The sequence below is a fragment of the Rhinatrema bivittatum genome, chromosome 6 (genome assembly GCF_901001135.1).
Source record: "Rhinatrema bivittatum chromosome 6, aRhiBiv1.1, whole genome shotgun sequence".
NCBI classification, from domain to species: Eukaryota; Metazoa; Chordata; class Amphibia; order Gymnophiona; family Rhinatrematidae; genus Rhinatrema; species Rhinatrema bivittatum.
In genome coordinates, this window is record NC_042620.1 from 221,409,918 (window position 1) to 221,426,530 (window position 16,613).

At 42.2% G+C, this 16,613-nt stretch overlaps 1 protein-coding gene across 1 annotated transcript in view; it reads right to left on the reverse strand.

The window, feature by feature from the left end:
* Nucleotides 1-16,383, reverse strand: part of CHM (CHM Rab escort protein) — a 343,986-nt gene extending 327,603 nt beyond the window's left edge. Inside the window, exons 1-2 of the mRNA XM_029606587.1 lie at nucleotides 16,254-16,383; nucleotides 4,195-4,261 (exon numbers count right to left, since the gene is read on the reverse strand). Coding sequence (XP_029462447.1) covers nucleotides 4,195-4,261; nucleotides 16,254-16,302 — 116 coding nt within the window. The 5' untranslated portion in view covers nucleotides 16,303-16,383. The remainder of the gene's footprint in view (nucleotides 1-4,194; nucleotides 4,262-16,253) is intronic.
* Between the last annotated feature and the right edge of the window lie 230 nt (nucleotides 16,384-16,613).

Genomic DNA, 16,613 nt, shown 5'->3' on the forward strand with positions numbered 1-16,613 from the left:
TTGGGATGCACAAATATGCAAGAGAACAGTATGTGGTGGAGGGGAAGGGTGAAATACTGATGGGCACCAATCAGGAGCAAAACCTCAACATCATATCTAATGATCTCAAGGTTACAAAGTGGAGGCCAAAACCAGAGGTCAGCTATGATGCATGGGAAAAGGTATAACCAGTAGGAAAGGGAGGTGATAATGTTTCTGTACAGGTTGTTGGTAAGACCTTATCTAGAGTATTGTGTTCAGTTCTATAGTGTAAATATTAGAAGCTTGTAAAATAGCAAACTAATCATTCTATACTCCTGTTAGTTTTGACATGGACTGAGGAGGCTCTGAGGCAAAGCCTGTGAGGGAACTCCCGCACATGCTCAGTACAGCTCAAACTTCTACTAGCTTGGAGAGACGAGCCCATTCAGTGCCACTTGATGTCACCCACAGATCATGGCTAATTCAGCCCTGCTTATCAATGGAAAATGGAAAATTTCTAAGCGTATTAATTGTCTGGAAAATAAGGTGTATCATTCTCTATTCTGCACAAGGAGAAAAAAAATCATAGGCCATATCTCTGTAAGAATATAGACAAGGTATAGAAGGTCAGTTGAAGAGCTACCAAACTTGCACAGGATCTGCACCAAAAGCTCTATGAAATGAGACTTAAGGGCCTAAATATGTGTATCTTAAAAGGAGCAGAGAGAAGACAGATATGAGACATTCAAATACCTTGAAATTACAAACCCTGCACAGGAAGTAATCTTTTTTTCAGCAGAAAAGAAGCTGTAGAACAAGAGATTAGAATATGAGGTTCAAAGGGGGTAGGAACTATGAGTAATATTAGTAAATATTTCTTCACTGAAAGGGTGGTGGATGCATGAAACAGCCTTGCAGGGTGGAAGTGGAAGCAGAGAAAAAGAATAACATAACAAAAAAAAACAAAAACAAAAAAAAGGATGGCACAGTTATACACAAACAAAACCTTTAAAAATATTAGAAGCCTTCCAAAATTATTATAAAAATATTCACACAAGTCAGGATCCTTTAAACAACAGGTCTGACAGACTTTTTAGAGAACCAATTTACCAAAAAAAAATCACCACAATACAGTACAGCACCATTTATCCGGAACGGTCCAGACGAAAGGCCATTTCAGATAATGGATCTTTTTTTGGATAACATGTTCAGCACATATTTTTTTTTATTTCTTACACAACATACCACATATCAATATATATATTTGAGCTCTGACCGACGTGCCGCGCATGGGCGGACGAGAGAGCTCTGACCGACGTGCCGCGTATGCGCAGAAGACTTTTCCGAACAAACATCTCGCCCGTTTTAACGGGCTCATTGGCTTGTCTAAAATAATCAACATGGTTAATATAAAAAAAAAAAAAACAAAATAAAAACAGAGACACAATGCCCACGCACAGATAAACTCTTTACAGAGTATTCAGTACAATACTACTAATAGTGGAAAACTGAACATGTGATGTGCCTAAAAGTCCATATTTATGTCAAACTAAGGCCTAGTGCAGTGTGAGGACTGCAAGCTGCCTGGTGTTCAGTTAGAGCAGGTGGCCCTTATGAGAGATCTTTTCCCAATTAATTATTAAAAATTATCAGACTGCAGAGCTCAGTGTCTATGTGAATGTTAGAACTGGCTGGTCCGGACTGTGGGAACACCATCCGGGGTGTGCTATGAGACAGCAGGACAAGACTAGGGCCGATTTAACATCTTGCCCCCATGGGCTGAGCCTTTGGGATCTGAGGGCCAGTATGGCTTGGCTGCAGTACCGGTATATCTTGATGAGTGCTGGTGACAGGAGATGGTACTGGAGTAGGCAAGGCTGGACTTAAGAACAAACACAGAACAAGGACTATGGCAAGACACAGGCTGAGGCAGGGCAAAGACAGGATAAGACAAGGACAGGACTCATGAACAAGGCACACTGAACAGAGAGGCTCGAAGGCGAACAAGGCAAGGCCAATAAGCGAGAGACCCCAAAAGGCAAAATCTGGAAAGGCCTAGATAGGCTACAGAGCAAGGCATGGGTCAGAAAGCCAAAGGCCACAAAGACAAGGCAATAGTCAGAGGGTCCAGAGGCCATGAAGTAAAGCAAGGCAAGGCAAAGCAAAGGTCAGAAGGCCCGGAGGCCATGAAGCAACAGGGGCCAGGGCAAGGAGTCAAGTCAGACTAGATGTGAAGGCATAAAAGCAGGGAACAGACAGGGTTATGTAGTGCAGGCAAGGAGGAGCTTGGCAAGGTTTGAGAGCAGGCATACTGAGGACTCCTGGGGACGAGAAGGTTGCACCACAGGCTGAGTAGTGAGGAGCTGATGTGGATAGCATGGAACGGAGCTCCAAGAAGACCTCTGCTGGCAGGGAGGCGTCACTGTCAGGGTACGATAAGGCTGCATAGCAGGTGAAATCGTAACAGTGGATAACAGAGGACCAGGTTACGAGGTTTCCGCAGGTCTCCTGTGATCCTTTCAGGGCAAAAATTGGTCTGCGGGCCTCAAACCAGGATCTGCCCTATCAGAGGCTGATGCCTTTCATAAACAGTAGGGGTCCCCAAACTACAGCCCATAGGCTAAACCCAACCTGCCATCCTTCTACTTCCTGTGGCGGGATCCAGTTCGCAGATGAAGTGTTTTGGATTTTTTTTTTTTTTTTTTTAAACCAACAGCAGCAAAAGGTTAGCAGGGTTACTCAGAACCTGCCAGGGAGAAAAATACCCACCAGACCAGCTGTGAGAGCACTGCTGGTGGGGAGGCCAGACCATCAAGCCAAGCCCTCCCACCACAACTGGACCCCTATAAATGTGACCAGGAGTTCAAACTAGCAACTGGCTCCCAGTACATTCAGTATTGCTTTAAAAACAACCCTTTCATATAAGCTAACAACATCACTGTCAAAGCAATACTCGGACAACAACCTGGGTATCTTATCTGACCAGCGTTTCTGTTAGAGAAGCCCTGGACACATCAAAAACTAGCCGTTAGTTCAGAGCTTCCGGGGGTCGGTCCTGCTGGAGCAAGAGGGATAGGCTTGGCGTGATGGAGAGATAGGGAGGGGAAAGGCCACAGACTCTAGCTTAACCCTCACTTGAGTCAAGGGAGGATGACCCACTCTGCTTTTTTTTTTTTCTCCCGTGGGCATTTAGCCAGCAATATTCTCTTGAATATAGCCAGTTACGCTCAAAATTATCCAGGTACCCATACTCAGAACATTCTGAAACCTAACCAGCAATATTCAAACATAGCCAGTGAGGTTTCAGTTATTTGGAGAAGTTTATTTGGATAACTTTATTTGTGGATATTCAGCGAGATATTTATCCCGCTGAATATCCAGGATAACTTATTTGGCTAACTTTAGCTGGATACGTTTTCTGCTTTTCAGGTTTTTGAAAATTACCCTCCTGGTTTTTAATCTATATTTAAAAAAAACAACAAAACACATAGCAAAAGCCCCATAATCCAGCATGCATGGAGATAGTCCCTGTGGTTAATCCACCTGTGTGGCTATCAGAGAGCCCCTGTTTCCTGTTTCAGGCAGCAGCTTGCAAAGAACAGACAGAGAAAAGCTTCTCTGCTCCCTAATTTAACTCTTCCCCTCCTTCCCCTTGCTGTGAATAGGAAGGGAAGAGGGGGGGGGGGGGGGAACTGCAGGAGTGAACAGAGCAGATAAAAGTTAGTGGTGCTGCCAAATGATGATTAGCATCATGTTTACACAAAAAAAAAAAAAAAAGCCCCAGTGCTAAATGTGAGTAGACTGACCACCAAATAATGAGGGCTTTTTTTTTTTTTATTGTACTGGATGCATCTATTTGGCCACACCCACCATTATCAATGCTGGTAAACTGGAGACCAGCAGCTGCTCTGGTCTCTCAGAACTCAGACAAGCATCAGAGCATGAACACAGCACAAACAGGTGAAGAATGGGCTCAGGACACAAGGATCTGAAGAGAGCAGTTGTAGGCATAAATAGTGCACACTTTTATTTAAAAATTAAAGTGCAAAAATATACAAATTAAAATATATTACAATAGAAACAAAAAAACCTACAACAGAGATCAAATTATGAAATGAAAGAACCAGAAAACAAGTTGACATTCTGATGAATCTTGTATCACTTCTATAGGATGTGTATTACTGTATACTTGGATGATCAGCAAAGGTAAAGGGCACTGGTGAATTAACTTACAAATCAATGTGCAAAACCCTCTGGCCAATTCTTGAACAAGCAGCTGCAATGATCGATTCAGGCAAACCTAGAAAAATATAAATATACATAAAGGTTTTAGGATCAATCTGTAACTACAGTTATTGATCAGAATATAGAAAAACTGGAAAAATGCAATTTTTGGCCAATAGGATTTTATTAAACCAAGGAAGATCAACTCTGATTCTTGAGGAAAGCAGACAGCTCTAGCCTTCAAAGCTAACCAAACAGAAGTATATTAATCTAATTCATGTTTAAATACTCTACGACGAGTCTCGCACTCAACTTGTGCCTATCCTAAAAGGCACAACTATGAGGGTTACTGCTTCACATTATGGGAAGAAAAAAAAAAGGTCCTTAGATGTTTCTCCCCCTAACGCCACAAAAGCTGGGTACTGAGTGTACAGATTTCCTGAGATACAGGACGTATGGCTTAAGAGGAAACGCTGCTCACAGAGTGGGATGTGCTGAAAATAATCATTTGCCCACCTGCTTCTGGCAGCTCATTATTCCAGCCTTGCTGGTAAAAAAAAAAAAAAAAATTAATGCAGGCCAGAATTCGGCGCTTTCTCGATGCTCTGTAATGAAGCAGATTTGAGGCTGATGAAATGCACCTCCTACCCCTGCTGAAAATAACCAAACCCGGAATATATTTCCTAAACTCCAGATTATCGCTTCAAGCTCTCCAGTGCTGCTTCTCACTGCATTGCTTGCCAAATGTTGTTAAGCAGTGAAAGGAAACGAGAGGGAAGTTTTACCTAGCTGCTGATCAAGACGACAGAAATGGAAAAGACATTGGAGTAAAACTGCACAGAAAGCTTAATTTACATATATTCTACAATTTCGCCCCCCTCCCCCCTCAAAAAATGTGAAAAAAAAATCTAATACATTATCTCCTTTTCATTTTTCAAACTCCTTCAGTTTTAAAGCAAATCCACAGCGCTCAACTCAATAACTTGCACTCATGATATTTAGCTTTGGTTTTTCGGGATATATTTTTAAAACTGTATTAGTATCTACAATTGATTTTTTTTCTAACAATATACTTACATAAGATAAACACGAAATAAAGTACTTACACCACTCCCAGCACATCCAACAATAAATAATAGATTCCCCTGACAGGACTTTGATGACCTGGCAAAGCCCGAGTGCTTTCAGCCAAAATCATATGAAACCATAAATCACTCTTTATTTTATAGAACATTTCAAAATGGATTCCTGCTTTCTACCTTGAAAGTCATTTCATGTGTTATTTATAACCAGGGAAGACCGGAATGGAAAGAAAATTGCATAGAACTGGAAAATTTACTGTGACTGCTTTTTATAAAGAATAACTTCTTAGAAAAAGAAATTTTTAACAATTACTTGTGGGCAAAACTTGGGAACACAAAAATCACTTTTTTGGAAAGGCCCATCCCTTTATTAGGAGGCTGAACCGGGCACAACCTTGTGAGCCTGTCTCCATGAGCACAGAAGCTGGAGGTGACGGCATGACCTCTCAATCTCAGACAGCAGACCTTGTATTGCCAATTTTATGACGGGCAGGGAGGATTTAATTGATGGCAAAGACAAAATTGATTCCGCTAAAAGGTTAACGGATAGGCTCCAGATTTACAAAGGCCATTTGCAGACTCAAGGGCAAAGACCAACAACATTTACAGATTCACTACAATTTACATCCAATGTGCACAACCCTGGGCCTCCAGGGGCATAAATAGGTCTGCTTTTCAGGATATGTGCAATGGAGGAACATTAATCAGGCAGACTGGAATACCTGTGGTCTGAAAATCCCGTTTCATAGCTTGGGAGCCCAGAAAATCAGACCCATTTTCAGCCTTCAAGAACCAGGTATGTGCCACTCTGGTTTATATAGTGGGGGCAGAAATGTACATGTATGTGAAATATACAGAGTGTATGTGTATGTATGGTGTGCTGTAAAAGTTTACACCCTAGTACATTTTTCACATTCTGCTGTATAAAATATACAAATCTAAATGCACTGATCTACGTAACATACTCTACACTTTCATGGTGAAAGAACCATTACGGCAATTTCTGGAATATTTTTAAGACTAAAAAAAAAAGTTCTGACTCCCTAAGTCTTCACATCCTTTGTTATAGCAAATCCAAATTAGCTAGTTAAAAAAAAAAAATGGCCTCAAATAGAGCCCATCTGTGTCCAATCAGTAGCTGAGCTGACTCAAATATTCCTGGTTGAAGAACTGCACAGCATGGCAGTTGCTACCATAAGCCACTTGCTGGGCAGACTGAATGGACCATTTGGCCTTTATCTGCCGTCACTGCTAAGTTATATGTAAAAATCAAGCCGTTTTATAGTTGCATGAGATGAATTTGAAGCAAAAGCCAAAATATGCCGGACAATGAGCTGCACGCATAAATAAATAAATAAATAAATAAATAAAATGCCAGGATGACAATCTTCAAAAGGTGCTGATTGGGGGAAGGGTAAAAAAAAATTCTGTTGGGGCGCTGTCAATTCCATCACCGTAAAGTAGAAACCAACAGTTTGGCACTACCGAGACACTGCAGTGATCAGACCCTCCCTCCAGAGTCAGCAGCCATGGGTTAAGGAAACTGTTGTGGGTGTTCACCGCGAGGCCTAAGATTGCATTAAAAGAACTAGCGAGGTCTCCGACTAGACTGGGAGAAGTGTTGACCGTTCAACAATTTCAAGATTAATCTACAGACATGGTCTGTGCAGGAAAGTGACAAGGGTAGCCACTGCTGAAGATAAGCCATCTGATGTGCCCCATAGCATTTGCAAAGAAATATTTAGAGCCACTGCACGCACATGAAAAAAAGGTTTTGTGGTTCAGTGAGACCAAAGCATATTATATTTTTATTATTTTTGGTCTCAATGCTAAGCTTGTGATGATCAAAAGGAAAGATGAATGGGGCAAAGTATTGGCATATCTTGGAGGAAAACCTGTGTCTAGTCTGCCATAGACCTGGGACTGGGGAGAAGATGGCACCTTTCAGCAGGACAATCATCCAAAGCATAAAGCAAAGGCAACAATGGAATGGCTTAGCAAGAAGGCAGTGAGTGTCCTCCAGTGACCCAGTCAAAGCCCAGATCGGAATCCAACAGAAAACCTGTGGCAAGATTTAAAGAGACTGCCCTCCCTCAGAAAACTCCCCAGCCAACTCGAAAGAGCTTGAGCTATTCTGCCAATAAGAATGGGCAAAACTGCATCATCCCGCTGTGCAAAGTTGTTAGATACTTATTAAAAACAACTGTTAGTGCTGCAAGAGAGGCTTCCACCAAGTATTCAATCAGAGGGTGTGAAGACTTAAGCAATCAAGACTTTTGCAGCCTTTTTGTTCTTAATTACTTTTGGAATATATTTCTAGAATTGTTCTTTCACAATGAACAGAGGATGTTGTGTAGATCAGTGAAACAAGCTCCTGTTTTAATGCATTTTGGATTTGTATATTTTACACTGCAGAATGTAAAAATGCACAAGGGTGTGAAGGCTTTTACACGGCACTGGGTAAATATAAAATATATGATGGTTCTTAATCTACACCACTGTGTTGTGACGTATAGTCAAGAAATGCAGTTTACACAGAACATATATAAAAATGTATGGTCGATCTTCAGTCCACCCATGGGAGGGTTACAAATTGAGGATCCTCACCCATTGTTGTGTTCACCCAAAAGGAACACGATAAGTGAAGTTTGTCTCAGTAGAGCACTGGAGCAGAAAGCCTAGGTACTTGAGGCTACCACAGAATAGGCACAACCAACAAATTTCCTAAAAACTGATAACAATTTTACACTATATGGATTAGATGGTCTCCCCTGACACATTTATATTTCTTTATATCAAAATCAATAGAAAAAAAATGGAATTGCCGGTAAATGATAAATAAATGCTCACTCAAAAAGGATCTCTTGACTCATGGAGAGTTTCCAAATTGAACATAAGGATAGGTAACGGCAGCTCCCTCTGCAGTGCCCCCTGATCTCATACAAATGAATTCCTGGAGCAGCCATTCATATCTGAAGTGTCGAATCAGAACAGTTTGCTCTCAGCAGAAGAGATAATGGTGGTCAGATTTTGCCTCAATTATTTATTATCCAGAAGCATATTCTAGATGGTTTTAATAACTCAATATATCACACACAAAGACTACATTAAAATAACATTAAGGGGGAGATTCTAATCAACTAAACAATAAGATCCTGAGCCAAAGGCTGTCATTTCATCATTAATAATACCCTTCATATTTCCTAGAGACTGAAGGATCTCAAACACCCCATGCACTGCAACAGTCTACTCATACAAATGGATTTAATACAAAACTTACTGGCCTTAACCCATCACTACATAGCCAGCTGCAGTGCCTCAGTTTCAAATGTTATCACTGACTTAAATGTGTTTGCTTGTTTTAGATTTACTGGGGAGAAGGCGTGATGTTTCAAAAGTGAAATTCTCAAAAAATAAATGGCGCAATATAAGAAACACTGCCCAGAAGGCACATTTTGATGATGTATTGTTATATGTTGTATTTTCATTGTTTTGTAAACTGCTTTCAGTTGGACTGTTGTCCAAGAAAGGCAGTATAGAAATGTAAATGTAACATATCACATCGGGGAGAAGAAATCCTGTCACAGTGATCACTGTCTGGGGAAGGGGATGAGGAGGTCTCACCCTCTATTCTGGCTACATCAACAAATAAAAGAATATAGTTCACTATTTCTTCACAAAATTATAACTGAAAAAAATAAGCATCTGCTTTATTTGTTCCAACATAAAGTCAAATATGTTTGGGGGGTTTAACCTAGCAGTTTGTCCATTAATCAGTTCTTGGAGGAGAAGTCCATTACCTGCTATTAATTAAGTTGACTTAGAGAATACCCACTGCTATTACTATCAACAGTAACATGGGATCTTCTTCGTGTTTGGGTACTTGCCAGGTTCTTGTGGCCTGGATTGGCCACTGTTGGAAACAGGATGCTGGGCTTGATGGACCCTTGGTCTGACCCAGTATGGCATGTTCTTATGTAACCTGCCCGAAATAAGGCCACAGTAGGGATTCCTAGACGGTGGATCAGGACCCCAGATGAGACCATAAAACTTTCAGCTATGGTCACAAGTGCCTTAAACAGCAGCATTTTTCAGGTACCAGCAGAAGCTTAAGTGTGGAAACCAGCCATGGGGCCTGTGAGCCATCATGCATTAACAAGTCCTTCAGTGGCCCTGCCTGCACATCTGTGGTAACAGCAAGCCCTGAACGAGGAGGGATCAGGGCCACCACAGGGCCTGTGAGCTTGCACCGGCTCGGGGCCTCCACCAAAACCTGACTCTGATCTGCTTACTAAATGAATGATCTGCTGCAGCTCTCAGCTTGAGACTCCACACATGTAATGGATAATTTAACCTGCTTATCAATGGAAAAAGCAAGTTTGCTTTACCATGAATGGTGTTTTCCATAGATAGCAGGATGAATTTGCCACGGAAGACCCTCCCCTCTCCCTGGAGAGTTGACACCATAATTAGATTTAGCTCTGATACTGACTGAGGCTCATGAGATAATGCCCTCATGTGAATTCCTGCACATGCCCAGTAGATCTCAAAACTCTAGTTCTTGGAGAGAACTAGAGTTTTGAGGAAGGCTCAGTGTACATGGGCCGATAGAGATTGCCACTGTTCCTCTCTCTCTCTCTCCACACCCACCACCACCGAACCAACACAAGAGAAAGCACGTTTGCTTACTGTAAATGGTGTTTTATATTAAATAGCAGAATGAACTAGCCATTATAGGTGGGTGATGTCATCTGACCACACTGAACGGACTTGTCTCTCCAAGAACTAGAGTTTCGAGATCTACTGGGCATGTGCAGGAATTCACATGAGGGCATTATCTCATGAGCCTCAGTCAGTATCAGAGCTAAATCTAATTATGGTGTCAACTCTCCAGGGAGAGGGGAGGGTCTTCCGTGGCCAATTCATCCTGCTATCTATGGAAAACACCATTCATGGTAAAGCAAACTTGCTTTTTCCATTGATAAGCAGGTTAAATTATCCATTACATGTGTGGAGTCTCAAGCTGAGAGCTGCAGCAGATCATTCATTTAGTAAGCAACCGAAAGTTCATTGTGGGAGTGGACTACATTGAGAAGAGACTGTGCAAAACTGCTTGACCAAATTTACTGTCAGTTTTTTTGTTATTATCAAATTAGTAATGGAATGTAAAAGGTATGCACCAAAGATCATGGTGCAGCTTTGCAGATATCTTCAATTGGCACTTCACACATGTGAGCAACAGAAGACATAGCTCTCACTTGATGAGCTTTAATGGAGTCTGTGATTTATAATCCTGTCATGTTGTAGCAGTGGTGAATGCACTTGACTAGCCAATTAGATAAACTGACCACTACTCTGTCAAGTTAGGGTCAAATGAGACGAAAAGCTGATCGGTTTGATGAAGTGGCCATGTTCATCTCTTGTAATATGCCAAGGCCCATTTTCAGTCCAGTGAATGGAGGGCTTTCTTGCCATCATGAGAGTGCATCCTTGGAAAGAAAATAGACAGTATGATGGATTGATTGATATAGAAAGACGAGTATCTTCTTCAGTAGAAACCTGGAGTGAGTTTGGAGGACTACCCTGTTGTGAAATAATTGCATGCATGGAGGATAATTGACAAGAGCTTGAAATTCACAGATTTTTCTAGCAGAGGTGACAGCAATAAGAAAAACCACCTTCCAAGTCAAAAACTTTAGAAAAGCAGAGTCCTAAGGTTCAAAGGGGGGGCTTCATCAGTTGAGCGAGAACTACATTGAGATCCCATAGCATCTGAGGCTTCTAGACCGGAGGTTTGACATGCCACAGACCAAAAACAAGAGATCAAGGGAAGAGTGGATGAGTGGCGACTGGAATGGAGTATGATAGGCAGCTATGGTATGGAGGTGAACCCGTACAGACCTGAGTTTGATACATGGAACAGATACTGCAGTAGATCTTGAGGCTGAAAAAGCAGGAGGGTATGTTGTCTAAGAACGCCGTGTGGGCAACGATGTAGGTAAGACACCAAAAGTAGTCCAAATATCTTTATTTGAGTGAATACACAAAAGTCGGGCTCCTGTATACTTTTGTGTCTCCACTCAAAGATATTTGGACTACTTTTGGTGTAGATCTTGAGGCTTGCAGGAAAAAGGATCAAAAGCATTCCACCAATACCATTCGGAAAATCTATTCCATTTGACGGCATAGCTCCTTTTAGACTATTGCTTTCTGGACATTACTGTCTAAAATTTCTGTAAGTAAATGTAGATTAGTCATTTCTAAGCATTCAATATCCAAGCAATTAGGTTGAGGGCTGAGAGGTTAGGAAGATAATTCAGGAACATGGGAAAGTTTGGGATGTATGGGAGGATTGCTGGAAAGTTGTACAAGATTTAAACAGCATGCTTGTCTGGGCACTCTGAAGCTATGAAGATCATCTGAGCATGATCTTGAAGAACTTTCTGCATTGTTTTGGTGATGAGCGATATCAGTGGAAAAGCATACAGGAGGTCTGTCTCCCAGTCAAGAAGGAAAGCACTCTGAGATCACTTGGAAGACTAAGCTGAATCAATCTAGTTATCTGTTTTCCAAGAGGTGAGCAGATCCACTGCTGGCTGAGCACACAATCTGAAGATTGTGTCTGCTACAGATTATTGTGTGGATGAAATATTCAGCTGAGTTAATCTGCCAGTGTGTTGGAGATTTCTAGGAGATAAGAGGCTTGTGAGATGGCCTGATTCCTGTCCACTCCATTCCAGATCTTGAGCATTTCCTAGCAGAGGTGCCATGATTCTGTTCCCCCTTGCTTGTTGACATAAAACATGGCCACTTGATTGTCGGTCTGAATCAGTATGCTTTTGCCCTGAAGAAGGTGCACGAACACAACCACTGCATTTCTTATTTCTTCTAACTCCAGCAGGTTGATATGGACTTTGCTCAGAAGATCAAGTGCCCTGGGTGCATCAGGATCTGATATGAGCACCCTATCCCTTTTTTGGGGCATTATTCGGTAGGGAAACTGATAAAGGGGGAACTCCCTCTTGAAGGACATGAGGTTGTAGCCATCAATTTGGCTCTTAACTCATTTCCCTGGAAATCTGAGCCTCCTTAAAGAGTGGCTTGGTTAATTGATCCCATTGGGAGGGTAGACGCCACTGACGGTATCACATATGTAGGTGAGTCAGTGGACCTACATGGACAGTCACTGCTATATGTTCTAGTATGACTGGAAGAGATCTCACTGATGGCTGAGTGAACAGCAATTTGTGGATCAGTGTGGACATGATGGTTGCTCAACCAGAGGGTAGAAATGCTCTCTCTTGTAATGAGTATCTATACCCCTTTAAAATTTCAGTCTTTGAGTGGGCACTAGATTCAACTTTTTGAAGTAGATTAGAACTAAACTCTGCAGGAGGGAGATTGTTTCATGCAGAGATTTGATCACATTCTCCTAAGATCGTGCTGTGATTAGCCAGTCTAAATAAGGTAAGACCTGAAGCCCCTGGCATCACAAATGCAGTACAACCACAGCGGGGCATTTTGTGAAGACTCTTGGGGCACCTGACATGTCAAATGGAAGCACTTATGTTCACTCTTTACTGGTAGTGGTTAGAATCAACCTTGAATCAAAAGTAGTGCCAATTTGAATGGTTGCTGAGCTGGAAGAGGTGGGAGGCGGTGCCATTAAAATGGTCAGAATGGCCATTTCTGAAAGTATGACCTTTTGTGAGAGTAAAAATTGCATTTGAAGAGGGCTGATCAGGCCCCGCCAAGAAAGATTGGACCGCCACATTCTGTTATTTTAAGCAACCATTTCGCTGAGTGTTTCTCAGAAAGATGCTTCCCTAGACAAGGAACATCCTCCAACTTCTTGTGAACATCATCCAAAATGCTGGCTCCAAACCACACCATGCAGCAAGCTCCAAATGAGGTAGAAGGGGTACATGATATGCCATCAAATGATTCATAAACAGAACGGAGAAAATGTCATATGCACTCTTACCCATCCAAAAAGAATAATAATTTCTGCCTTCAGTAAGTTGAAGGAAAGGTTTTAGTTTTTTTTAAATACAGTCGTGTAGATATTGCATCATATAATATTGATGAATAGAGATACAAGTGGTTAGCATGGAACTTTGAAACACTTTCATTCCAAAACTGTCTAGTAGCCTATGGTCTTTTCCAGAACATTTTTTTTTTTTTTACCTTTTTTTCAGGCTGGATTCCACGACAACAGATTAATGAAGCAAATGGATGACTCCAAACCCAGGTGATTTTTGAACGCTACACTTTTAGATCTAATGTCCTAGCCGTAGGAAAACAAGAAATAGATATATCCCACATTCTCATCTGCAACAGTTTCAGAATGTTGTAGACTGGGAGAGCCACTGGTTCTCAAGGAGTTTCCAGTATTCGAAAGATACCAAAGACTTCTGTCCAGGGTATTTTACATTACGTACATTTACTCCAAGTATCATTCCCATTTTTTAACAAAACTTTAAGTAAGGTCTTCCAGAGGTGATATTTGTTCTGGAGGATGTGAAGTGGGTCAGAAGGTATTTCTGTGGTACCTTCTTCGGAACCTAAGGGTATGAGAACACTAGTCCAAGACCCAAATGATGAAGTTGAATCTGGCGGAGAGAGAGTTTCTCCTCATTGCCCGACGGGAAATCACCCTGGTCTACCACCTCTGATTAACGTGACTCCACTGCAATCGAGTGGGATGACAAAGAACCTCATAGCAAGCATTCTGATGATCTAGTCACCTTAATAGGTGAGGCGGATTCCTCTCTGTGGGATTGCTGTAGCAGTGCTGGAGAGAAAAGGATAGAAAGTTCCTTCCATCTCCTTAGTCAAAGAGGTAAAGTCATTTCTCATCGGTTGTGCTATCTGGTCGAGTGACTGATGTGTCCTCTCACCTGGCGTGGGTGGTGGAACATCATCTTCGGAGACTGCCCTTGAATAGGAGGCCTACTGGAGATGATTGGTACTAGAGAACATATTGGTTCAGCATTTCCAAATGGAAGCCCTCTGCCAGTATCGTTGAAGGGGTGAGAGCTCTGGTAATTGGAGGGGATATAGATATACTCTCCTGGGGAAAGGCTGTCAAAGGAGGCTGTTCAGAAAGGGGAAGAGGAGATGCTATACAATGTGTGTGCTGCACAAAGCAGGACCCAGCTATCCATGTCTGGCATGCAGCCATTAATTAACATACTACTTTGCTCATGCTGTAGCTAAGAGAAGGAGGCATGCTTGAGTATACATGTTCCCTGAAAGGAGCTCCTACATCCTTGTAGCTGTGAGTTGCTAAAAGCACAGCCCAGGTGCTGACTTGGATGCAAGCATCAGGCAGCAGTAATTTTTCTGTGGCACAGCTGAGCAGTCTGAAGGCATGCCAGTGTGTCATGGCAGACTGGTTGAAAAAACATTGCTCTCCATGCTCCCTCCCAATATATTCTCTCTTTCCCCACCTCCTCTCTCTCACATACTCCCTTCTCCTCTAACCTTATCCCAGCCAGTCAATCTCCACCTACCTCTTCCACCTGTCATCCTCCCCCATTCTATCCTCACCTCCACTCTCTCCAAGCAGGCTATCTCCCAGTTTTTTTAATCCCCCTCTCCATTTCATTTCTGCAGTGACTTGCTACTAATGCTGCCTCCAGAACAGCTGTGTTATTTTCTTACTGCACTACTCCTGTACTGTTCTCACAGTCTCACAAGAATAGTGCAGAAGTTCACTCACTACCTGGTACAGACGGAAAGGAGAACAGCTGTTGCCATCAGGCAACAGCTGGTCAGGAAAGTATGCATGAGGGGAAAGAGTCGGGGGACTTGGGGTCAATGGTAATCACCACTGGCTCCCGTGTCTTAAAGTGAAGATAAATCAATGGTTGATGATGTCACAAATGACAACTGACACTGCATAAACTAATCACTCAACACTGTATGAAAAACATTTATGACTGTCTTCCCTACATGAAGCTTCTAAGGATGCAAAGGAATTGCTATGGAGCAGCTAAACATCATTATTCCTTATTGTTAAGTTCTTTATTGTTATTTGTTCCAATGTAAGCTGCCCCCGAGGCGACTGTTTTATTTCCTTGTAAACCAGTGTGATATGTATATTATACAGGAACATCGGTATATAAAAATAAAAAATAAATAAATCCAGGTATGAAAAAACTAAATTAAAAAAAAATTAACAACAGTTTTCAAGCCCTGATAGTAGTACTTTTGCCATGTGCACTTACAAAACACTGTACATAGAAAGCAAAGACAGTGCCAATTTTTCATATTTAAACACTGAACTGTATAAAAGCAGTACAGTTTTAGTGACTGATCAATGAGAGAACATTTTAGAAGCTTCGTTTCTATGTTATGAAAAAGTAATTGTTTTTCATTTATTTTATTCTGAAAGGTTTCTTGGGCACTAAGTGCAAAGTAATAGCCTTTCACTAAAATTATCAGCTTAAACTCTGGCCTCCAAAAATCAGCCATGGGCAACCTGGTCCCACCAGATGCCAACATTATACCATTTAACTAGTCACAGACATGTGTGCACAAGCCTGTCCAATCTCATTCTACTAGTAGGCGATAGGTAGCAACCGAGTCGGACTATCCATGAAAAATCGATGGCTACATTTCGCATATTATTTGTCCACGCCTGCTATGATCGTCCAAGAGCTTTCAGATCTGTGCCGGCGGAGATCTACAGGCAACTCAAAAGCAGTAGATGGAAGTCTCTCAGAAGCCAAAGCCCGGAGAGAGAGGAAAGAACCATCAGCCACAGGAATTAACTAAAGGTAGAATTCGGTTCCTCATTCCGAACAGCAGTAACCCAACGTGCTCAGACCTTCCAATGCAATGTGAGCCCAGCCCATGCAATAGCACCAGCAGCATCCCGCAGTAAGCCGGGGCGCCGTATACCGCAGATCAGACATGCCTTCCTCCCCTGCCCGGCTATCCCCGCGCTCCTACCCAGCGGCAGCAGGCTACCTCCCTTACCCGTTCCTAGAATGACAACATCAAACTCAGAAGGTAGGTCCTCCGCCATCTTCCAAAAGTTAACATATGAGGCGTGGAACGGAAGTGACGCACGCGTCCCCGCCCGTACCACGGTTGGGTGTCCCAGTGCACCATGGGGGTTGCAGTTCTCAGAGACGCGAAGACTTACAGGGCCATGCTTGGTGGGTGGGTGCGGCATTATGTGGTCTGCGCGGGTTGTTGGTGGTTTCCCAGTTTTACCGCGTTTCTGTAGTTCACCCTGAACAATGTAAATATTTTGAGTCACACAAGAAATGTTTGCTTTCTTACTTTAACCGGTTCTGTATTTTTTTTATAACATTAATTGGATGAAATTATGAA